The sequence below is a fragment of the Lygodium microphyllum genome, chromosome 2 (genome assembly GCF_053477565.2).
Source record: "Lygodium microphyllum isolate KBCC chromosome 2, Lygodium_microphyllum_v1.1.10, whole genome shotgun sequence".
Lineage (NCBI taxonomy): Eukaryota > Viridiplantae > Streptophyta > Polypodiopsida > Schizaeales > Lygodiaceae > Lygodium > Lygodium microphyllum.
The window spans coordinates 86501778-86523359 of record NC_141136.1 but is presented as its reverse complement, the minus strand read 5'-3'; the positions used below and the strand labels follow the sequence as shown (position 1 = coordinate 86523359).

At 42.1% G+C, this 21582-nt stretch overlaps 1 protein-coding gene across 8 annotated transcripts in view; it reads right to left on the bottom strand.

Annotated features, from left to right (window-relative positions):
- The window catches only part of LOC148039979 (protein HLB1-like), a 113242-nt gene that overhangs the window by 57980 nt on the left and 33680 nt on the right, over positions 1–21582 (bottom strand). For all 8 annotated transcript variants that reach the window (XM_087695486.1, XM_087695495.1, XM_087695478.1 and 5 more), the window contains exons 3-4: positions 10760–10829; positions 10442–10555 (exon numbers count right to left, since the gene is read on the bottom strand). In XM_087695486.1, coding sequence (XP_087551612.1) covers positions 10442–10555; positions 10760–10829 — 184 coding nt within the window. The remainder of the gene's footprint in view (positions 1–10441; positions 10556–10759; positions 10830–21582) is intronic.

Genomic DNA, 21582 nt, shown 5'->3' with positions numbered 1-21582 from the left:
GCTCCAAGAAATCCACGAAATACCCACATGCAACGAATCCTTTTTCCATAGCATAAAAATAGATGTGCCTAGTAGGATCATTCATGTTACTCGTAGTTCATGGCACGTGGCAAAAAATAAGTAAGTATAGATAACATGATAGTCTGTGTGACTTTGAGACAAAGATGGAAAGGTATTCAATAAATAAACTTAGCCTTCAATTTGTGCAAAATTCATTCCATCAAGTGCTTTGGCTGAATATCAAGATGCCCGGTGACAATGCCTCGGGGTATTACCATGCCCTGCCATCCCAATGTCTGCAAGTCTAATTCAGTACAGCTGATATGGGAAGATTTCAAGGCATTAATACGGAGACCAGAAGCATACCTAAAAAGACCACACATCCAATGCCTTGCAGAGATTGTCCCTTTCAACTTTTAGGATCTAAAAGTACCATCAGCCAATGACTGGGCAACAAAGTGCTCAAGAAAAGGAAGGGATAAACCAGCCAACTGTCTTGTATCCACTATGTGGCATAACATGGTGAAGACTGGATGGGTCACCAGGGCAAAAAAAATAGGACTCAAAGGACAATCCTTTCTGCTTGGGTGCACAAGGGCGAAGGGACCCATGACACCACCATTCAGCATAACTCACGAAAAAACATCATTCAAATGAGACATGTGTGGTCCAAAACCCACTACGTGTATAAGTTTTGCAAGAAAAGACTAGTCCAAGTAGTCAAAAGCTTTTTCCAAATCTAGTTGAACCAATACTACCTCTTGGTTGGAATGCTTTGCATAGTCAATACCCATGTGCATATTCAACACATTGTGTAAAATATTTTTGCCCTTGATGAATCCATATGGATGTGGATGCACAATGCCAAGAGATGCTTATGGAGACACTTAGCAATTACCTTCGACAAAATTTTACACATGGACCCTATCAAAGAGACTAGTCTCCAATGCTTCAACATTGATGGAGAAGAGACTTTTAGAATCAATTTGAAAACCACTTCCTTCCAAGATGCAAGCATGATCCCCATCTCCCAAACCTACTAATACATGGCTATGAGGGTTTTCACCAAAGGAGTGGCATAAGTCTCAACGAACTCATTAGTGAGGCCACCCTGACCAAGACTTTTATCCATGGGTATGTGTAACAACACATCCATAACCTCCCTCTCATGGACATCAACCTCCAAGGCAACCTAAATGTCTGGCAAAACCTTGTCCCTAACCAAGGCATAAAGAACCAAGCCGGCATGGGAAATCTCCTAAGAAGATGCCTGTGTGGAATCGAGAAGTTCCAAAAAATAGCTTCTACACATATGCACAATGGTGTGAATCTATAACCATTTTTCATTCTGCTTGTTGAAGTTTGACCATGTTTTCTTGGGCAAGAGATGCATGTAAGCTCCAAAAGAATTTATGAGACTCGCAAGAATTATCTTGTAAATTCTTAGCCAAGGTTTGCAATTTAGTTTGCTAATAAGATCTCAACTAAAACTATATAAGAAGATCACACAACCTCACTACCGATGAAAGTAGAAAGCATCATCCAAAGAATCAAGCAACAAGCAGTGCACCAAGGCTAGTAGTTCGTCTACAACCTACCCGATGCTGCCTGCAAAGAGAAGCATGATGAATGCCCAACTATCAAGTAACCCTCTACATATTATAAATCAATTGCTCAAAAGATTAACTACCCTCAACCAGGAAGTCAAGCAAGAATTTGTCAAGCAATTGTTTCATATAACCATCAAAAATCTTATGTTTCAAGTAAGAGAAATTGAAGAACAATGGTAGCCTCCCTAGAATTTGAGGAAAGGAGAAATGGGTAGTGCAAGCATCTCAAACTGCAGGGAAAAGCGATCTAACAAGGCATAGTGTTGCAGCACTGTCATCTCCAGAATTTCTAGCAAACTGACCATGCACATCATTCTTAATAAGAACGAGTTGGAATTTCTCATGAACAATCATAAGTATATCGAAGTAGAGCATTACAAAATCCCCGCAATAAAATGTTGGGATAAAGGCCCGCTAACCTCCGTCTATAGTACACGCACATTGTACATGTGAACGCACCCTTTACATGCCCTAAGTATAAATACATTTTATTCTTTGTGTACATTGTTGGTACACTCTAATCGACTCGTACTTTCACTCTACTCACACTCTCACTCCAGCTTGTCACACTCTCACGCTCACTTCTGCTCGACCTCCATCACTCTCTAATGTGCCCCCTCTTGGTCCAACAATTGGTATCAGAGCCAAGACCCTGCACGCTTACCAAGATTCAAGCGACGGCTGCTGGGCTTGCAGTAGTAGGCCTGCATCAGCTGACGGTAGGCAGAAGACGTGACAGTTGGGCGAGTGCACGTCGACGGGAACGTGGACTAGGCAGCAGCCATTCGCGACTGGGCAACGGGTGTGGACTAGGCACTTGTTATTGCACGTGAGCAAGACTCGAGGCGACAAACGTGATTGCTAGGAGGCGCCGTGTCGTGACGAAGGGGACCAGGGACGACCGTGGCGAACTACCGATGAGCGTGAGACGGCGGGGCATGAGACAGGCATGCGTGGCAACGGATCCAACTGGGCCGCCATCGGTCAAGTCACGTCGCGTGACTGGCGTAGGTCAACAGAACCCCCCCCCCAACCCATTGCGCGCCCTGTTCGTCATTCTGTTTAAGTCTAAAAAAATTCATTAACTTCTCTCAAACTCTTTTCTCTAATCGGGTATTCACATGCCGGAGGCACAAATCTCAGATCTATGAAGATTCGAGCCAAAAATTTTGGGGCCTTTCCCAGATTTGTTCTCATCTAGGCCTAACAGTGACATTCGTGTCAGAAATTGCCGACATTGCAAGCGGTGATCTCAATTAATTTGGGGATTTTGCCAAATTTGTCGGATTTTCGCTCTTTTGGGTAAATTTTCCTGCCATTAGATCCCAAAAATTTGGGGCTTTTCATGTACTGGCAAAGTTTTGCTCAGCTAGGTCACATTGGTTGACATTTACGCAATTTTGGACTTGAAATTTTGGGAATTTGCGCTAAATTTGGTAAATTTCTGCATCTTTTGCTCGTGCAGTGGCTGGTTAATGTACAAACAACAGAGATTTATTTCTGGTTGAGAAAAAACAGCAGCGTCTTTTGCTGGTTCAGCTTGTGCTTCTGCAGATTAGTGCATTTACTCCTGTGTTCATGATAAAATGGCTGCAACTTCTTCCAGTTCAGACATCAAGAGTTTAATGGAGATTAAACGTTTTGATGGTCATGGACTTGACCTTTGGAAAGACTGTATACAAGGCATTTTGTTCCTAAAGGATTGTGAGAATGCTTTGCAGGAAGATAAACCCGCACTAATGTCTGATGCAGATTGGGCCAAAGTGAATAAAAAGGCTGTGGCTTACATAAAGATAGGTGTTACTAATGACATTTTGACAAACATTAAGGGTTTAGACACAGGTTATGCAATATGGGAGAAGCTGAAAACTACTTGTGAGATCACCACACCTGTTAATCAAGTGCATTTAATGCGCAAGTTGATGAATATGTGGCTGAATGAGTCAAAGCATGCAGCTGAACACTTGAGTGCATTTACAAGGATTCTAAATCAGCTCAAAGATGAAAACTTGGACTTTGATGATAAGTTGAGAGCGATCTTTTTTATCATGACACGGCCTGACTCTTGGGAGACCCTGGTGGTTTCACTTAGCAATAACCCCAATCTCTCATATGATGGGGTGAGGGATTCTATCTTGAATGAAGAAATTAGACGTATGTTTAGTAGAGAAGGCAGCAACTCAGCTTACAATGTAAGAGGCAGAGCTGAGAAGAAAAATACAAATGTAAGACACAGAAACACGAGCAAGAGCAAAGGAAAGGATAAGAGTGACATTACTTGCTATCACTGTAGTTGGAAGGGCCACAAGAAACCTGATTGCAGGTACTATAAGAAGGAACAAGAGAGAAAGAAGAATGCAGGAGATAAAAAGAAAAAGCAAGAAAAGACAGATGCATCGAAGACAACCAAAGGCAAAGAGAAGGCCAATGTGGCCTCTAGAGTGGTCATAGAAGAGCTTTCAGATACAGAGGCTGATGTATTATGTACAGTTGATTACGATATCCTTGTATATCACATGCAGGATATGCAGATTACCAAGGCTGATGCGATTGATGCACTCTTGTCAGTTGATGATGGTATCACTTAGACTTGGATTATAGACTCTGGCACCTCTTTCCATGTAGCTCCTTACTTGGAGTGTTTTGCTATCTTCAATGTAGGCAGTTATAGAAAGGTGTATCTTGGAAATAACCATGTTTGTAGCATTGATGGGATTGGCACAATACACTTGTCTTTGGACAATGGTCAAGAGCTTGTGTTGAAAGATGTCAAATATGTGTCTAGCATTAAAAAGAGTTTACTATCTGTTGGTCAGCTTGACTTGTATGGCTACACCACATTGTTTGGTAGTGGTTTGTGGAAAGTGAAAAAGGGTTCCATGCTGATTGCAAAAGGAAAGGGCACATTGTATTGTTTGCACTGTAAAGCCTTGAATGGCAAGTTTCTTGTAGTTGCTGAAATTTGCAGCCACTTGGAGTTATGGCATAAAAGATTAGGTCATATGAGCCAAAAAGGACTTGATGTCCCTACCTCTCTGAAGAGGGTTGATGGAAAAGGCTCTAAACTGGATTTTTGTAATGAGTGTCAGTTTGGAAGGCAAATAAAAAATTCATTTTACTCTGGTGTCTCACGTAAGTCCAATGTCTTGGACTTAGTGCATTCTGATGTATGCAGTATGCCCGTGAACTCGTTGGGTGGTGCTGCATATTTTGTCTCCTTTATTGATGACTGCTCCAAGAAGATTTGGGTGTACTTGCTGAAAAAGAAAAGTGAAGTGTTTGCTGTTTTTAAAACTTTTCATGCATTTGTGACCACTCAGACAAGTAGAAAGCTGAAATGCTTGAGAACTGATCATAGAGGTGAGTTCACATCGACTGAATTCAAGTCCTTTTGTGACTTGCATGGTATTAAGAGGGAGCTTGCAGCCCCTTACAGTCCTTCTTCAAATGGGGTGGCTGAAAGATATAACAGGACTTTATGTGAAAGAGTGCGGTGCATATTGTCCACTGCTAATCTCCTCATGCATTTTGGGGAGAGCCACTCAAAACCGCAGTTCACATTTGCAACTGCTCTCCAAATAGGTCCTTAAATAATGGCATCCTGAGGAGGTTTGGTCTGGCAAATCGGCCTCATATGACCATTTACGCATATTTGGTTGTGATGCTTTTGTGCATGTTAGGGATGAGCTGAGGAATAAACTTGACCCAAAATCCACCAAAGGCATTTTCATGGGCTATGGTGATGAGGGTAAATTTGGCTATAAAGTGTGGTTACCTTAGTCCAAGAAAATTATTCGCAGCCGTAACGTTGTATTCAATGAGACAAAATTGCTGAAAGCCACTTTAGCTCTAATGAAGATCTGAAAAAGGTGAAATTTCAGAGTTTGCAGCCACCCATTACTTTAGAAAATGAGCCTCAAGGTGCTGTACCACAAGCTGAAACTGATGATCAGCCGGTTATTTTTGAGCCAGATGATGATGAAGGTCATGGACAGCAAGATAGGCTTGCTGATTATGAAAATGCAGGTGCTGGAAATGAAAATGAAGGTGCCGTACAGCATGAACAGCATGCTGAAAATGGCTTACAGCAGCCAATAAATGCTGAAAATAATATACCTCCAGATGTAGACCCAATTCCTAAAAATGTTGATCATTGGGTACGTAGATCTACATGCGTAAGAAGGCAACCACATAGGTTTGACCCCTCCTTGCATTATGTGATGCTTACAAATGAGGGTGAGCCTCTTACATACAAAAAGGCCAAGTCATGTGAGTTCAGCAGTAAGTGGGAGCTAGCTATGTAGAAAGAGATTAAATCTCTATATGCAAATGATACTTGGGATCTTGTGTTACTACCCAAGGGAAGGAAGCCACTTCAAACTATGCACAAAAGGAAGGGATTGACTTCCAAGAGGTCTTCTCACCTGTTGTGAAGATGACCACTTTACGTGTTCTTTTTGCTCTTAATACTATTTTGGATTTAGAGCTGTATCAAATGGATGTAAAAACAGTTTTCTTGCATGGTGACATTGATGAGGAAATCTACATGAAACAACCCGAGGGCTTTGTAGTTCCTGGAAACGAGCAAATGGTATGTAAGCTAAAACGCAGCCTGTATGGGCTGAAGCAAGCACCACAGCAGTGGTACAAAAAGTTTGACACTTTTATGCTATCTCATGAGTTTACACGCAGCCATGCAAATCATTGCTTGTACATGAAAAAGGATACATATGGCAGTCCAATCATACTTGTTTTGTATATGGATGATATGTTACTAGCTGGGAAAAGAAAGACTAGCTTGGATGCTCTCAAAAATCAGCTGAAATCAGCTTTCTCCATGAAAGATTTGGGGAATGCAGAGTATATTTTGGACATGAGGATTCGTAGAGATAGAATAGAGAAATTGATGTTTTTATCTCAAGAAAAGTACATTGGAAAGGTACTGGACAAATATAGCATGGCTGAAGCTAAGCCTTTTGGGATACCCTTACCTCCTTATCTCAAGCTTAGCAAAGCCAACAGCCCGAAAGATAACGTGGAAGTAAATGCTATGAAGGGAGTTCCTTATGCATCAGCTTGTGGCTCTCTTATGTATGCTATGGTTGCTACTCATCCAGACATTGCTCATGCAGTGGGAGTTGTTAGCAAGTTTATGTCAAATCTTGGCAAAGCACATTGAGAGGCTGTCAAGTGTATTCTTCGATACCTTAAGGATACACAAAGAAAAAGTATTTACTATGGGCAAGGTGCACGTAGTTTGCAGGGTTATTGTGATGCAGACATGGCAAGAGACTTGGGCACTTGTAGGTCCACCAGTAGGTATGTCTTTACAATTGCTAGTAGGGATGTTTCTTAGTATTCCAGGTTGCAAAACATTGTTGCACTGAGTACCACTGAAGCTGAACATATATCAACTACTGAAGCTTCTAAGGAAGCTATATGGTTGAGCAAACTTGCAGATGATCTCGGCATGTCTATGGGTACTGCAATTTTGGGATTTGATAGCCAAAGTGTTGTGTATCTGGCTAAGAATGCCATGTATCATTCACGCACAAAGCATATAGATGTGCGATATCACTTCATCAGACAAATTCTGAAAGATGGTCAAATCACATTGACCAAGATTAAAACACAAGATAACCCTGCAAATGTTCTCACTAAAAGTCTAAGCAAAGCTCAACACGAGCATTGCATTCGACTAGTGGGAGTTGGTTAGCTAGAGGTTCATATCGAACCTTTAAGTGGGAGGTTGTTGGGATAAAGGCCTGGTAACCTCCGTGTATAGTACACGCACATTGTACATGTGAACGCACCCTTTACGTGCCCCAAGTATAAATACATTTTATTCTTTGTGTACCAACACATTGTTGGTACACTCTAATGGACTCGTACTTTCACTTTGCTCACACTCTCGCTCCAGCTTGTCACACTCTCACGCTCACTCTTGCTTGACCTCCATCACTCTCTGTTGTGCCCCCTCTTGGTCCAACAACATTGTTGGGATAAAGGCCCGGTAACCTCTGTGTATGGTACATGCACATTGTACATGTGAACGCATCCTTTACATGCCCCAAGTATAAATACATTTTATTCTTTGTGTGCCAACACATTGTTGGTACACTCTAATCAACTCATACTTTCACTCTGCTCACACTCTCACTCCAACTTGCCACAATCTCACGCTCACTCCTACTCGACCTCCATCACTCTCTGTTGTGCATCCTCTTGGTCCAACATAAAATAAGGAAAACCCATGAAAATCCACAATTTTCCCTACTTCACCATGACTCTTATGCTCAAGAGCACATAGCACATTCCATCGATTCTCATGCAAAATATGTCATGTGTCATGCTACTTGCTACAAGATCAAATTCCACACACATTCCAAGTGGCAATCTTCATATGCACCAAGGAGAAAAAAAACACGTTCTAGGCTGATTTTGCCTTGATTTTACTTTTTCTGCTAAAATATCAAAGACTCCCTCATCAAGGAAATCAGCCAGCATTACAAATGAATTCAGAATCTAATGCTCAAATTTACAGGTGGAGAAAGTATCCACCATCTTTGGAGCGGATCACAGATAACGACAATCCTAAGTGGTGACCACCTTGCCTCTTGTATCAAAAGCAAGTCTAGCAGGTGGATCCCTTGAGGGATCAGCTGATACCTTACTAGTGGTAGGCCTCTCACGAGCAAAAGAAACCATTTCATCAGCCACACATGCAAAAGAAGGCTTTTCCTTCGGTTGCACATAGGTGCATAAAGAGTCCTACGAAGTGGTAGGTATAGTAGCTCTCATGTTAACATCTATCTCTTTGCCTCTTTTAGAATGAACATCCACCCCCAACCATGTTCAAGCTAATCCAAAGGCCGCACAAGCTATTTCCCTTTATCCAAAGTTGTCAATACAAGGGCCTCATCATCTTGAGAGCCTTCAACCATGAGATCATCATTGATGTGCAGAGCAATCTCTGCGTTTGGAGCTGCACTTTTCTTTGGGCACTCAACCATAAAATGCCCCAACTTCCCACAAGAGAAGCAATGACCCGCAAAAGCACTCCGTTTCAAGTGAAAATACTAAGTATGCATTCCAGTATAGTTCAGACAGAACCAATTAGGCCTTTTATGAGAAGTATCCCACAACATAAATACACAGTTGCGATTTGTCGCCCTCAAACTGGGCGGAACCAAGACAGTGTCAACAGGTACCATAGCATCTTTTAGCAAAGGCCAATACATAGTACGACAGCCCTCTACTTTCACTGGCACCAAGCATTCCCCTTGAAGTAAATGTTGGAAGTCTACCATCAGTCTCCATGGCACAACATGAACCAAATGATGATCAAAAAGCAAAGGCAACCATGCCGGGAGATTATCACAATGCCTTGCTGATTTTAGCAGCACCTCATAAAGACCCCTTGGTTCTACAAAAATTTCATTCACACATTCCCCTTGCAACAAGGACTAACCACTTGACGGACCCAAGAAGCATCGGGATCCTGCCTATGAAGAAAAGGATAACTTGTCTTTCATGGAACGTTGAAAAAGAATGCAAAAGAATCTTTGTATCAACAATAGCATCCAAGACATCTTCTTTACCTTGATCAGAAAATGCTTGTTTATTATGCTGGACATACTCACTCAGCAATGTGTTGGTGAACTCCAACAAGTGCTCCTAGTCTATATCCTGAGATTCATCAGGGGTAGAAGTAACCTGCACATAAGAGCGCACCTGATGCTTGGACTGTCCGGGTCTTCAAAATCCGTCATTAAGGCATCAAAGGTGTGTTTGCTGTGTTTAATTTGGTGGCTGAACCTCAGGACACAATGCCATCATCTCCATACAACAGGAGACCATTTCTTCTCCCTCATCAGCCTCAAAGTTAGATCCCAAAGCTTGCACTACCTCATCAATGAGGGCAGTATTCAACTCTAACATAGTGATCAGCTTCCTGTCTGCAATCGGTAACCTAGCTGAGCTCTCTCTCTCTCTCTCTCTCTCTCTCTCTGGGGCACCCAAGGCTCCTCAGGACTTAACATTCAAGAGGTAGTCACATGAGCACAAGGTCAATGTAGCTCACAAGCCACTATAACTAGAATCAATTGTTGACAACAGCTAGCAAACAATGCAATAGCACATTGTCATAGCACAATGTACGTGAATAGCCTTCACAAGCTCAATCATTCACGTCTCAAGAATGTATATATTGCCTTTGTCTGGATAAAGCAAGCAAACCAAAGCCACAAGTAGACTAGCACGACATTAGCATGAGAAAAACTCCTTTAGGAGAAACCTAGACATTGGATACCATGTTAAAAGTGGAATATACATTGAAAAGAAAAAGAGAGAGTGTACAAACTTTATATGCAAACAAGACAGCACACGCGAATAAGAATCCAATGTGAGAAGTACAATAGTTAAGAGTGTGAGCTCACATGCTCCACAAGCTCCCTTGTCTCTGCACCAAGAATTTGCCAATAACATAGCATGATTCATGAATATGGTCACACATCTCCTTATATAGACAAAAAGGTGGGATAATGTAGGGGAAGTAGGTTGGCCAACAATCAAATAAGCAATGATGAAGCTTGCCATTCCCTGAACTTATGAAATAAGTTCTTAAAATTCAGGCTTATATTTTCCTTCTGTAAAAGGAAAGCATATGACCTCACATGCATTCTAGTTACAACTCAGGAACAGACGTATAATGAATGATAGTTTGCAACATTGGATACCATAACCAATAACAATCATCAAAGCTTCATAGAAAACCTGGAGCTGTAAGGGAATACATCTGCAATCTAACGAGTTAATGCACATGAGACTACCTCGTGTAGAGTGGGACAAAGGTCAGTTGCTGCTTTATATTTTACACAAGCCTCCTCCAAAAGCTGGTCTTTCCCAGTCCCTGAATAATTAGCACCAATGTTGTCTGCACTTTCCTGACAAGAATTTGAGAACGATTAATAGATGCTTCAAAACTACATATATCATTACCTGCAAAACATCACAGACTTTAAACATCAGAAACAGAGAACCTATCAAACTCCTTCCAGAAATGATCATCCACCACAACAAACACAGAAACGCTGTGCGCACAAAACCCCTCTCAAAATTCTGAAACATCTAGAAGCTGAGATGGCTACCTGGAGAACTAAAGCCCAATTGTAAAGGGCATCATAATCTTGAGGATTCCTCTGTACTGCGTTAGCACACCTGAAATTTATTTTAGTAACACTTTTGAGTTTATTAACTGCAACTGCAAAATCCACCAGCCTAACAAAAAAAAAGGAAACTCAATCCATATAGATCAATCCTATGACTGACTGAGTCATTCCATTTGTCCATCTTTTACACTTAGTAAACTCATTTATCTTTGTAAGGCTTCTATGACACAAAACAAACAGCGCATACTGCAAGCATGAGATACACATGTCCCATTAATGTCATTAACTAGAATTATACCTCCTTACACAAGGGTGTTACATCAGGATTAATGCAATGTGCACAATTGTCTAGACCAGCAGGGGCTAGGCTGGGACATACATCAAGGACAGCCAAAAGCAAGGGCAGGGGACGCAGACAAGGATGGGGATGGGAATGGGGATGTGGGTGTGGATGTGGATGTGGACAGCTTATCTAAAGCATCATGTATTCTGTGGTTAAATGTGTATGTGCATGGGTGGGTGGGTACCTACATGCATGGTTGGGTGGGTGGGTGTGCATGCACAACGGCACATGCGTGCATGCGCGCGCGTGCGTGTGTGTGTGTGTGTGTGTCGACAGGGTGATTATACGATGGACCTCCAACATCCATTAGAGTTTTGGTTAGTGAAGGAATTTCGAGAGAAACTCGAAATGCATGAAGCAGACCAGTTCAAGATGCTTCCATTGATGCAACTACCAATTATCCAATAGATCAGATTGCTCACATAAATCCTACATTTGATCGTCTTGTTAGTATGAATATTAGGACTTTTCACAGCACTGCAGGGACTGCCATGTCACTGCTAGGATCCATCAGTCTACTGCTGTTTTGCTGGTTGTAAGCACTGCTCTGAGGCAGATTCATTCACTGCAAGTTCACATTGCCTGTCTTTTGCTGCCACATGTGGGCTGAGCAAGAACAGCAGATCTGGTGTTAAGGTTTTTAAGTAACCTTGCTATTAAGTGCAGGGGTAGAACTGAGTGAACTTGTGCAGAAAGGTGACTCGGGTTTTCTGCAAAACATCAACAGATTTGCAAATATATGGTCACAAAGAAAAAATGATGGAAAACAGTAAGAGACAGGACATTGTAGCTCAAACTGAGGCAAATGACAGTGCTGATCTGCAAGATTCTCCTGAAACACAAGATGCTCAAAGCGAAAATTCTTCAAGCAATAGAAACAAGGGGACAAACCCTCTTCCTGCTAAGCCTAAAAAGGTGCATTACACATTAAACCTTAATTAGCTCATTAAGACAGCCCAAAAACTCAAAAATTACCAAAGTTTCTACGTCCCATAAGCAAACAGCCTAGCTTTGGGAGGATCCACATCTATAAATAGGAAGCTGCCCAGCCACTTAACATACCTTTTTTGCAGGTTCCAGCAATCAGCCCTCTTCATCCAGTGGCTGTCAAGCCCTCCACAACTGCTGTCATGTCATCTCCAGGCCTAGGTACCCTGTCTACAGCTGCGTTTTCAGTCTAACTGCTGACATCAGCTGCTGCACTACTTTTACCGCATATGCAGCCTGCATTTACACCTGCTGCAAGGTAGTAGGCTGCAGCTCCCCTCCTTCAACCCAGACTGACTCACGACTGCTGCAGCTCCTGATTACGACCTCCCAGCTGCCGCCCTGAACAGATTTGGGGCAAATACTGCTGCGTTTTAATTCCAATCAGTGTCTTCTTCTGCCCCCTTGTTCTTGGAGGTTTCCATCATCTTTTCTCACCTCTGAGTGGTGGTTACAGCCCTCATGATCCATCTCTGGTAGATGTTACACTCCGAATACTCCCTCAGCTCGCTCCCACAAGAGTCATCCGTTGTTGGAAAGCTCTAACTTTGAGCATCTTGTACTCACATTCATTCATTTACAGCATCTATTCATTTACTTCAAGGTTATATTTCTTCTCTGTTGGTATTTTTGCATTTTTGTCTAAGTTATTGTGTCGCAGTTGTGTTCATACACTCTGTGTTTTCTCCATGTAAAGCCTACCATATTTTCACACTTCCTACTTTCAATTAGGGAATCAAGTTGCACACTATAGTTTCACCATCAAGACAATATTCTAAGCATGCCATTATTGCTCTTTCCCTAGCAAAATGCCATCAGCTCAAAATTGTCACCCAATGGTTGAGGGCTATTTTGAGTGAGTGTGCACTTTGCAACCCATAGTAAGCATAAGCAATAATTATTCTAAAAATGTATATCTATGCATATTCTTCCATGGTCACTATAAAGGATTATTAGACTTTGTTTAGACGCCTTGGCGCTTGGGCAAGTGAACAATTTCCCTATGAGGGACACTATCGAAGTGTCACATGTTGCATGAGCATTCTTCAGCATGTAGCATCCCATTGTGCAAAGCACCGCTCGACGGATCCTAACCTATTTCCATCGGCAAATTAAACCACCATCCTTCTTCACATGAAACTTCTTCACCTTCCCCTCGTCATCGACATCCTCGAGTAATTGGGTAAGCTTGTACTATTTCGTGATATGTTGGGTGTACCATCCCTACTCCTATCTTTTGGGTCACTGTTATTTAATCAACCACCACCCTTAAAATTAACTTTTCACCACCAAAGAAAAAAAAAGTTCAATGTGGTTCTATCCACCTTTGTAGGGCTTGGTAGGCCACCGAGCAGCCGACGAGCACCCTTTTCCGGTGCCCTGTCATCTCTATGGTGACTACTTAGACTCCCTTGGTAAGATAACCATCGCCTCTATAGTCTTGGTAGGCCACTAGACAACCAACATGTACCCTTTGTCCAATGCCCTAGCTGCTTTGGGATGGAACGCCTTGGGGTAAATATTACAAATCTTTCCTTTTAGACTCAATTTTGGGTCTGAGTGGGGGTATTGAGCTAAAACACGCTTTACAGCTGATTAGCATTTTTAAACAGCTCCAAAACATGCTTAATTAATACAAAACAAAATTTGGTGCACAGTCAAGAGAGTTTCAATGGTCCCCCAAAACTCTAATTTTTTGGGACACCCTTCTATAGATAGATGGGCTGCCCACCATTCATTCTTATCCTTTGGTGCAAGTTACTCACTCTACCGTACAAATTTACCGACTACAGCCCATCACTATCCAACCCTAAGTGGCCTGATTTCAACCATCACCTTGTTGTTTGGAGGTCTCCATCTACTGCGTCATCAAAGCACCTGTTCGTCCTACCTTTTCAGCACGACAAGCTGCTGCCATCTCTCCCACCAGGCAACTGCTGCAATACCTACGTTTTTGTTGTCCAACAGACCATTTTCATCAACAAACACCTCTTCTGTTTGTCGCCTCAGTTCCCTGACACTCTAGTGATCAGCATTTGGTGTTTCCCACACTCCAACACTTTGATTCATGGTCACAGCACTTAGGATCTGTCTCTAGTGGACGTCACTCTCCGACATTGCATTGCTCTGCTTTTGACCATTCTATACACTCTTACATTCATTTACAGCATTCATTCACTTTAGAGTTTCCTCTCTCTGTGTTTGTCTTTGTGTTTGAGTTTTGAGTTTTTGTGTTTTGTGTATTGTGTTTTACATTTAGGGTTTGAGTTTTGCTTGTCTCTATCTCAGTCTTTGTGTTTCAGTCTTAGTCGTATGCTATATTTTCTTAGTGCAAATCCTAACATATCCTCACAAGTGGTAGTAAGGGCATGGTCATTCGACGCCCTCCGACATTGAGAAGGGGTGATTTGAGTGGCTTGCAAACATATGTAAGGCAGGACTCTAGTAGCTCACATCTCGTGCCTCATGATGACATTCCCCCCTTGCCTACATAGCTAGGACCTAGGCAACCATCATTTGATGATGATGATAACATCATCAGTGAGGATAAATACGAGAGTGTCTCATCATCTAATATCAAGAAGCCATCTTTAGATTCTCTTGATGAGCACTCAGATGGTTCTAATGATAATGATGATGATAATAGTGATGCCTCATCATAGATTCATAGGTCTCTCTCTTTTTGTATCTACTATCATTGTCTCCACATGCCACTATGATACATCATCCATGGACCATGTATGTACTAGACTCTAGTTGTATCGCATATTGTACACAATCCATGCAACCGCAATGGCCACCCTCATGTATTCATCTTATTTTGTAATGAAATGGCTATTTCCACCTTAAACATCTGCATTGTGTTCTATCATTTAATGATTTATGGTTTTTTTATTATTTTTATAAAAAATCGTACTAATATCGTACCGTACCTCATAAAATCATAAGGTACCATTTAGTACCGTATCGTACCTTTCGTACCTGTAACTATGCTTCCACCTCCAGTTGGCATCAACATCAGTAGTCACTAGACCTTGTGTTTGACACCCAAGGTTCATCTCTCTTTATCCCTACGTTTGTAGACTCAAAGGCTCCTTACCCTTCGATGGCACTCTACCTGCTCCAAGCAACACCTCTTCATCCCTGCATTTACAGACTCAAAGGCTTTCTTGCATGAGCAATTGGTACCAACGAGGAATCCGAATAGACTCATCTTACTGTGAGGGAGACAAAGTAGCCTCCGGTACCTGTACTACACCTGTTTGGGGAAGGGACCCCCCTCCCCTCACCAAGGGAAGGTAAATCCTCCTCTTCTAAAGAAGGCTCCCCCTTTGACGGCTGATCAGCCCTAGAAGACTCCAGAGCGCAAGCTGAAGGGGTGGAAGTTTACAACAAAGTAGTAGTAGTGGGATCCGTCAAAGGTGGTAGGAAAGCCAGAGTAGAGGGTGGTGGAGGAGGGGAAGGAGCTGAAAACAAAGAAGGGGTGCTAAGAGGCAGCTTGAAAGGAAGTAGAGGAATGGAGGGTGCCAGTGGGTGAGGCAAGGAGGGCTTTCGACCAAAGAAAGCCTCATAGGGAATCATGTCCTAGAAGGTAGAGGTCAAGGAACTATTCCGGATGTGAACCACAATAGCCACTGCCTCACCCCAAAAGAAATAAGGAAAACCTCAATGCTCCAACATCGATCAAGCCATCTCTAGCATGGTCCGATTCGCATGCTTCACCACACCATTCTCCGAAGGTGTTTTCGAACAGGTATACTCCACTCAAATGTCGTGATTCTTACAAAACTGAGAAAAGAGGCTAGGAGTATACTCTCCACCATGATGAGCTCATATGCCACAAACTTTGAATATGGTCTATATTCCACAAATACCTTCCACTCGTTGCAGAAACGGGAGTATGCCTCGCACTTGTACTCCAGAAAATAAGGCCACACATAACGATTGAAGTCTTCAATAATCAGCATCAAATACTTGGCCTTTCCAAGGGAGGCTATGCCCATAGGTCCGCAAAGATCAGAATAAACCAATTGAAGTGGAGTAGAAGCCCTCCTAGTGGCAACCTAGGGATGAGGCTCCCTATACTGTTTGCCCCTCAAATAGCTAGGATACAAAGTGTGAATAGGAGGGAAATCAGGAAGTCCCTCCACTATCTTCTTTCGAGAAGCCCGTCATATAGAGTCAAAATTGAGATGTTCATAATGAGCATGCCAAAGCAACCCAAGCTCGTGGGGAGACCTCGCAGCTAAGGCTATGAGTGTGTAAAGCCCACCTCCTAGGATCCTATCCAAAGAACAACACCTGTAGAAGCATCCTCCATTGTCACCACATCCTATGTAAATACCACGCAAGTACCAAGCTATGTAAGATCATGAACAAACAGTAGGCTAAAACCTAAATCCGATACATACAGAACTTTAGCTGAAGAAGATTGCCTGTCTAGAAATAAAGAAATAGTCCCCACTTCTCGAACGGGAACAGTAGAGTTGTCACCAATGGTGACTATGCCCCCTCTAGCACTCAGATCCTAGAGCCAATCCCGTCTATAGGTCATGTGAGAAGAGGCCCCACTATCACAAAGCCAAGGCTTCTCCTGAGCAGAAGAAGCAGGAGTTGTATCCTTCTCGGAAAATACATGCGCAAAGACAAACTCTGTTGTTGCTAGGGCAGCCTTCGAATCCTTCTCCTTTGGCTTCAAATGGGAGTACTTTTGTCAACACTTCGGATGAGTGCCCTTTCCATAGTGTGGCCACTTGGGCTTTTTCTCCTTCTTCTCATCTTTCTTGTCCTTGGCTTGTGCCTTCTTCTTCTTCCCTCCACCTGTACCTGTAGTAGCCTTTTTCGTAATGAAGCTCACAATCATATTTGCATCCACTACAATCTTCTTCATGCACTTATAATTTGCCTACATCCTCCATAAAAAGGTCAAGGCAATGAGTGGCACAAGGTGCCAACACAATGGAGAAAATTTCCACCTCAAGTAAGCATCCTATCTTCTGATAATTGCAATGACTCTAGGATATGGGTGAAATGAACAATTTTATGGATCTATTTCGTTCCTTTAATACTTATTATAAATAATATTTTTCGAAACCTCAAGGTAATTGACGAAACGAAACACGAAATCAAACCTCAAAATCTCAAAACATGAAATAGGACGCAACATTTCTAGTGACTATGCTTAATGGTGTTCCTCTTTTTTCAATCACTCCATCCATTGGAGAGGATGGAGCACAAGTACTTCACCCAACTAGTATGAACAAGTTCAAGGAACTTGTTGATTCTCTCCCTCTCCTCATCTAGCTTCTTTGTGTGCATGTCACTATAGGTAACTCCATGTCACTCCCACCACAGCTCTCGCTTTTATTATTCCCGACCATCTATCCACTCTAAGATTGGTAGTGGGTGCAATCTCTTATCTCTCTACTCCTTTGCTGCTCCCTAAGTAACTATAATGGGCCCAAAACACCTCGCATGGCCTCAATGAGACTAGCTTCTCCCATGACCGTGGAGGCAGCCAAAGCAGAAGGGAAGAGAAAGCATCTATGAATCCCTCCATAGTAACCGTAGTCAAAGGAATGGTCATGGGTACATATGTATCGGTTGAGACCATCAAAGATCTCCTTACAAGCTTTAGGAAAATGCTTATGGGACATTATTATATGCTTTAAGATGACAGAATACTTGTAGATTATTTCATCAACCACCATTTAAGGGATCTTCGAGCATGGAATGCATTTTCTACCAACTTGTAGAAGTGGATAAGAAGTCTACATGTAGAGGGAGAGAAGCTTGAGAGGTAGAGGTAGTAGCAGAGAAAGAGGAGCTTGAGAGGTATATAATGCAGCTTGAGAGCTTGAGGAGTAGAGGATGGAGCTTTCTTGAAAGTTGAGGTGAGAACTTGAAGAGTAGAGCATAGAGCTTGACAGCTTGAGGATAGAAAGACTGGTGTGAGAGATCCCTTTTGAAGAGAGTGCAACCAAAAAGGGACAAGAAATGGGTAAAGAATGGCTACAAAATGGCTACTTTTTAAAACAAACTTTTTTTTTCAACCCGTCAACCATCACCCTTTTTACTTGTCTAGGCATACGGATCCTAGATGGATCATATGGATCCACCATACTGGATGGATCTTACATGAAAGTCTCATCCCATGGATGGCATGCAACCTAGTGTCACACAGAATACGCGTGGGAGTTCGTGAAAGTCGCTCATCACAGGGACGCTATGCGAGATGGGAGCAAGGAGTTCCAAGTACAAATCCAAGCAAGATTACAAATTCCAAAGCTCAATCAGGAGAGCTACAAGGAATACATACCAAACTAGGTGTTCATACATCAATCATGAGGAGAAATATGGACAGTTTGTTTGGATGGCAATGTCGATATGTTAAAGAATACTTATACATGGCATGGTACTGCTTTGTGCACTGATTATGATGACTCCATCTCTTTCACAATTGAAAGTGACTTCTTCTTATGAACTGCAACTTCGTTTCCATGTGGATGTTCTATCCATGTAAGTATAGTACCGGTGACTTCTCCACCTTTGCCGTTAATTGGTAATGATGAAGCTTAAGATTCCAGTAGTGCTAATCTCGATTATTCCCTTCTTCAAATAATGGTGTCCTGCAAGTCATCGTATTTCAAATTCTCGTCATCAGAAGAATGTTGAAAAAGCTTTTCAGCTAGACTTAGTTGTATTCACCCATGCAATCACAATAGCATGTCAGTTCAGTGTATCCTTAGTCTTCTTCAAGTCCAAAACAGGTCATCCATCAATTGAACTTGCATTGTCGCAACTCTTGACGTTCATATGCTGATAAATACAACTAATCATCACTCCTTTCACACCTTGGAACCACGGCTTTGTTGCATAGACATCAACCCACTCTTCTCTATGAGCTCTCTCTCCAAGTAACTTCAGTCCGAACACCTTCCTCATTGGTTCATTATGAAGATGTCGCCAGTGCTTCATAAACACGCCTGCAGCCAATCGACCTTCCTCATCACTCCAATCCTCTGAGACTCCGCCGTGTGCCACGTTTGCCAAGAGAGGGAGCTCACTATTGATCAGGAAGCACTACGCACAGACTATGCTTCCGCCACAATCGCCGAGCACTTGAAGGGCTGGAGTTGGCGTGGCATTAGAGGAGGCTTCCATACTAACCGCGGCTTATGCGAGGCAAAGCAAGGAAAAGGTGGCCTTAATGAACCAGACCATCTGAGAATACTCGACGATCCTCAATCTTGTCGGAGTGTATTTCATGGCCATAGCTCCTTGATAGCAAGCAACAAGTAGGTAGGAAAGCTTCCTCTCCCTTGTCGTCGCTTCACCCCCCCCCCCCCTCCTCTTTTAAACTCATAAACCATCCCCATCAATAGCGCCACCCTCAATTCAGCACACGATTATGCCAAAAAGCCCATGGTTTTTTCTTTCAAAGAAAGCATAAGCTTTTTTTTTATCAAAGCTTTTGTTCGGAGTCCTTCATCATTGCCCATGTCATGGAATATGCCATTGCCTTTGCTCGCGATCAAAAACCACCGACATTCCTTTACAAGTCACATTCGACAATTCGAATCCTTTAATGTCTTCTCTGTAATGCTACATTCCAAAGCTGCGCACAACTTCCTTGTCATATTTACACCCTTATGATTTGAATAATCTCGGCTTCTATCATTATTAATCTTAACATTGTGATTATTATGGTGAGTTAAAGCTCAAAACCTCCTTCGTAAATGCAATGCCCTTTCAATGATTCCTTGGCAATTTCCAATGCTTGTATTCCAACATTCTTCTCCCATCTTCAGTTAGCACAAACTTCCTCAAAATTATAGTTTTTATGGCCATTCTAACATGCCCAAAGATTGATTCAAACTTTCTTCCATAATTTGATAGATGCCGCCTAGTAAGGATGGAAAGATCTTGTAGGTGAACCAAGAGCTTTGATGGCTCAAGCCATTAACTTCCAAAGGGTTGCCATGGTTTACAACGTAAAGTATACAATGAATCTCATCAATGACACCAATAGCTGAGCTTCAGTAATTGGACAACTATGTCAAACCTAGCAAAAGCCCCATAATTAATCTCCTCAAGTGGTTCTAGAAGGTTTCCCATATCATCCTGTTATAGTCCATAGATTTCCATGGCTATAGGATTTGTGTTGCTATTTAACTTCCTTCCGAGTCATGTTTTTCAGGTTGTCGCATATTAGTAATAATTGTTACCCCATAAAACATAGAATCACCAAACATGATGGGGCATTCACATGTCACCACCTTTCCAAACCTTGAATGAATCTTTTGTATTTTCAACCAAACTGAAATTTCCTTCATGTTTCTTCCGTCATATGCCTTGGAATAGAACTTCCTGCTCATTCACTCATGACTCGAGATCAAATGCAATGTCGAATCCATGATATGCAACCAATCAAACGATGTCCATACAAAAGTTATGAATGCACTGAAGAGAATGTGCCTATCCTAACTACATGTGCTCGTGCATTATGAAAAATGCAAACAAAAAGATACACACAACGGAAAACAAATTCCTAATGACGCTAACTAATAAGATCAAAATCCTGGCAAAAAACCCTGCCCTCAGGTTCACAGTGGTGGACGCGCAGCATCACGACACCGGCCTAAAAGTGATCCTTGATTCATAAGAGGCTAAGATACTCTTATGTGTTTAGCCAAAAAGAAGTACATTGGCCAACAATCAAAGACCGGGTATAAATTGAATTTTGGGCATCCATGAACCACCAAAATGACCAGGTCTCATATATAGGAGTGTGTGGACTCTCTTTCATTCTACCACAAAGTCTCACTTCAAAAGCATATTTCCAATGGGGCTGCCAAATCTCCGTCATTGCCAACTTATCAGCAAAAGCTATGGTCTCCTCTATCCAAAGGTCAATTCTAGTCATCAGGTGTCATAGCATCTAGACAATTTCCTTGATTGCAAGGAAGACAGAGATGAAAAACTATAAACCTAAAGCTAATATATAAATAATCTGTAGTTGACTATTAATATCAATTGTAATCTGACCATAACTAGTCAAAAGACAGCAAAGAATTCAACTCCCAAAAACACTAAAATCTGATCATACAAAGTACAAAGCATGCCCCCAAGAGCTTGGGTGCACACATGCATCCCAAAATAGGAAACATCTATGCTAGTCACAATCTCGTCTTCTGATTTGCTCTACATGTCTGCTATCACCTGTGTTCCTACCCGAGCAGCATCTCCGTCCATATACAACTAATATCAGCCACTTCAAAGAGTTTCACCACCTAGGACATATATTGACAGCTTGCTAGACTATTGTCACTGATCATCGGCTCAAGCAAGTAACAACTACAACGCAATATGCTTGGATGGTAGAGACTGTATGGATGACTCATCCGCTGACTTTTATTGATACATGATCAGCTTTTGTCGAAAAGGACCAAAGCTAGATTACACAGCACTT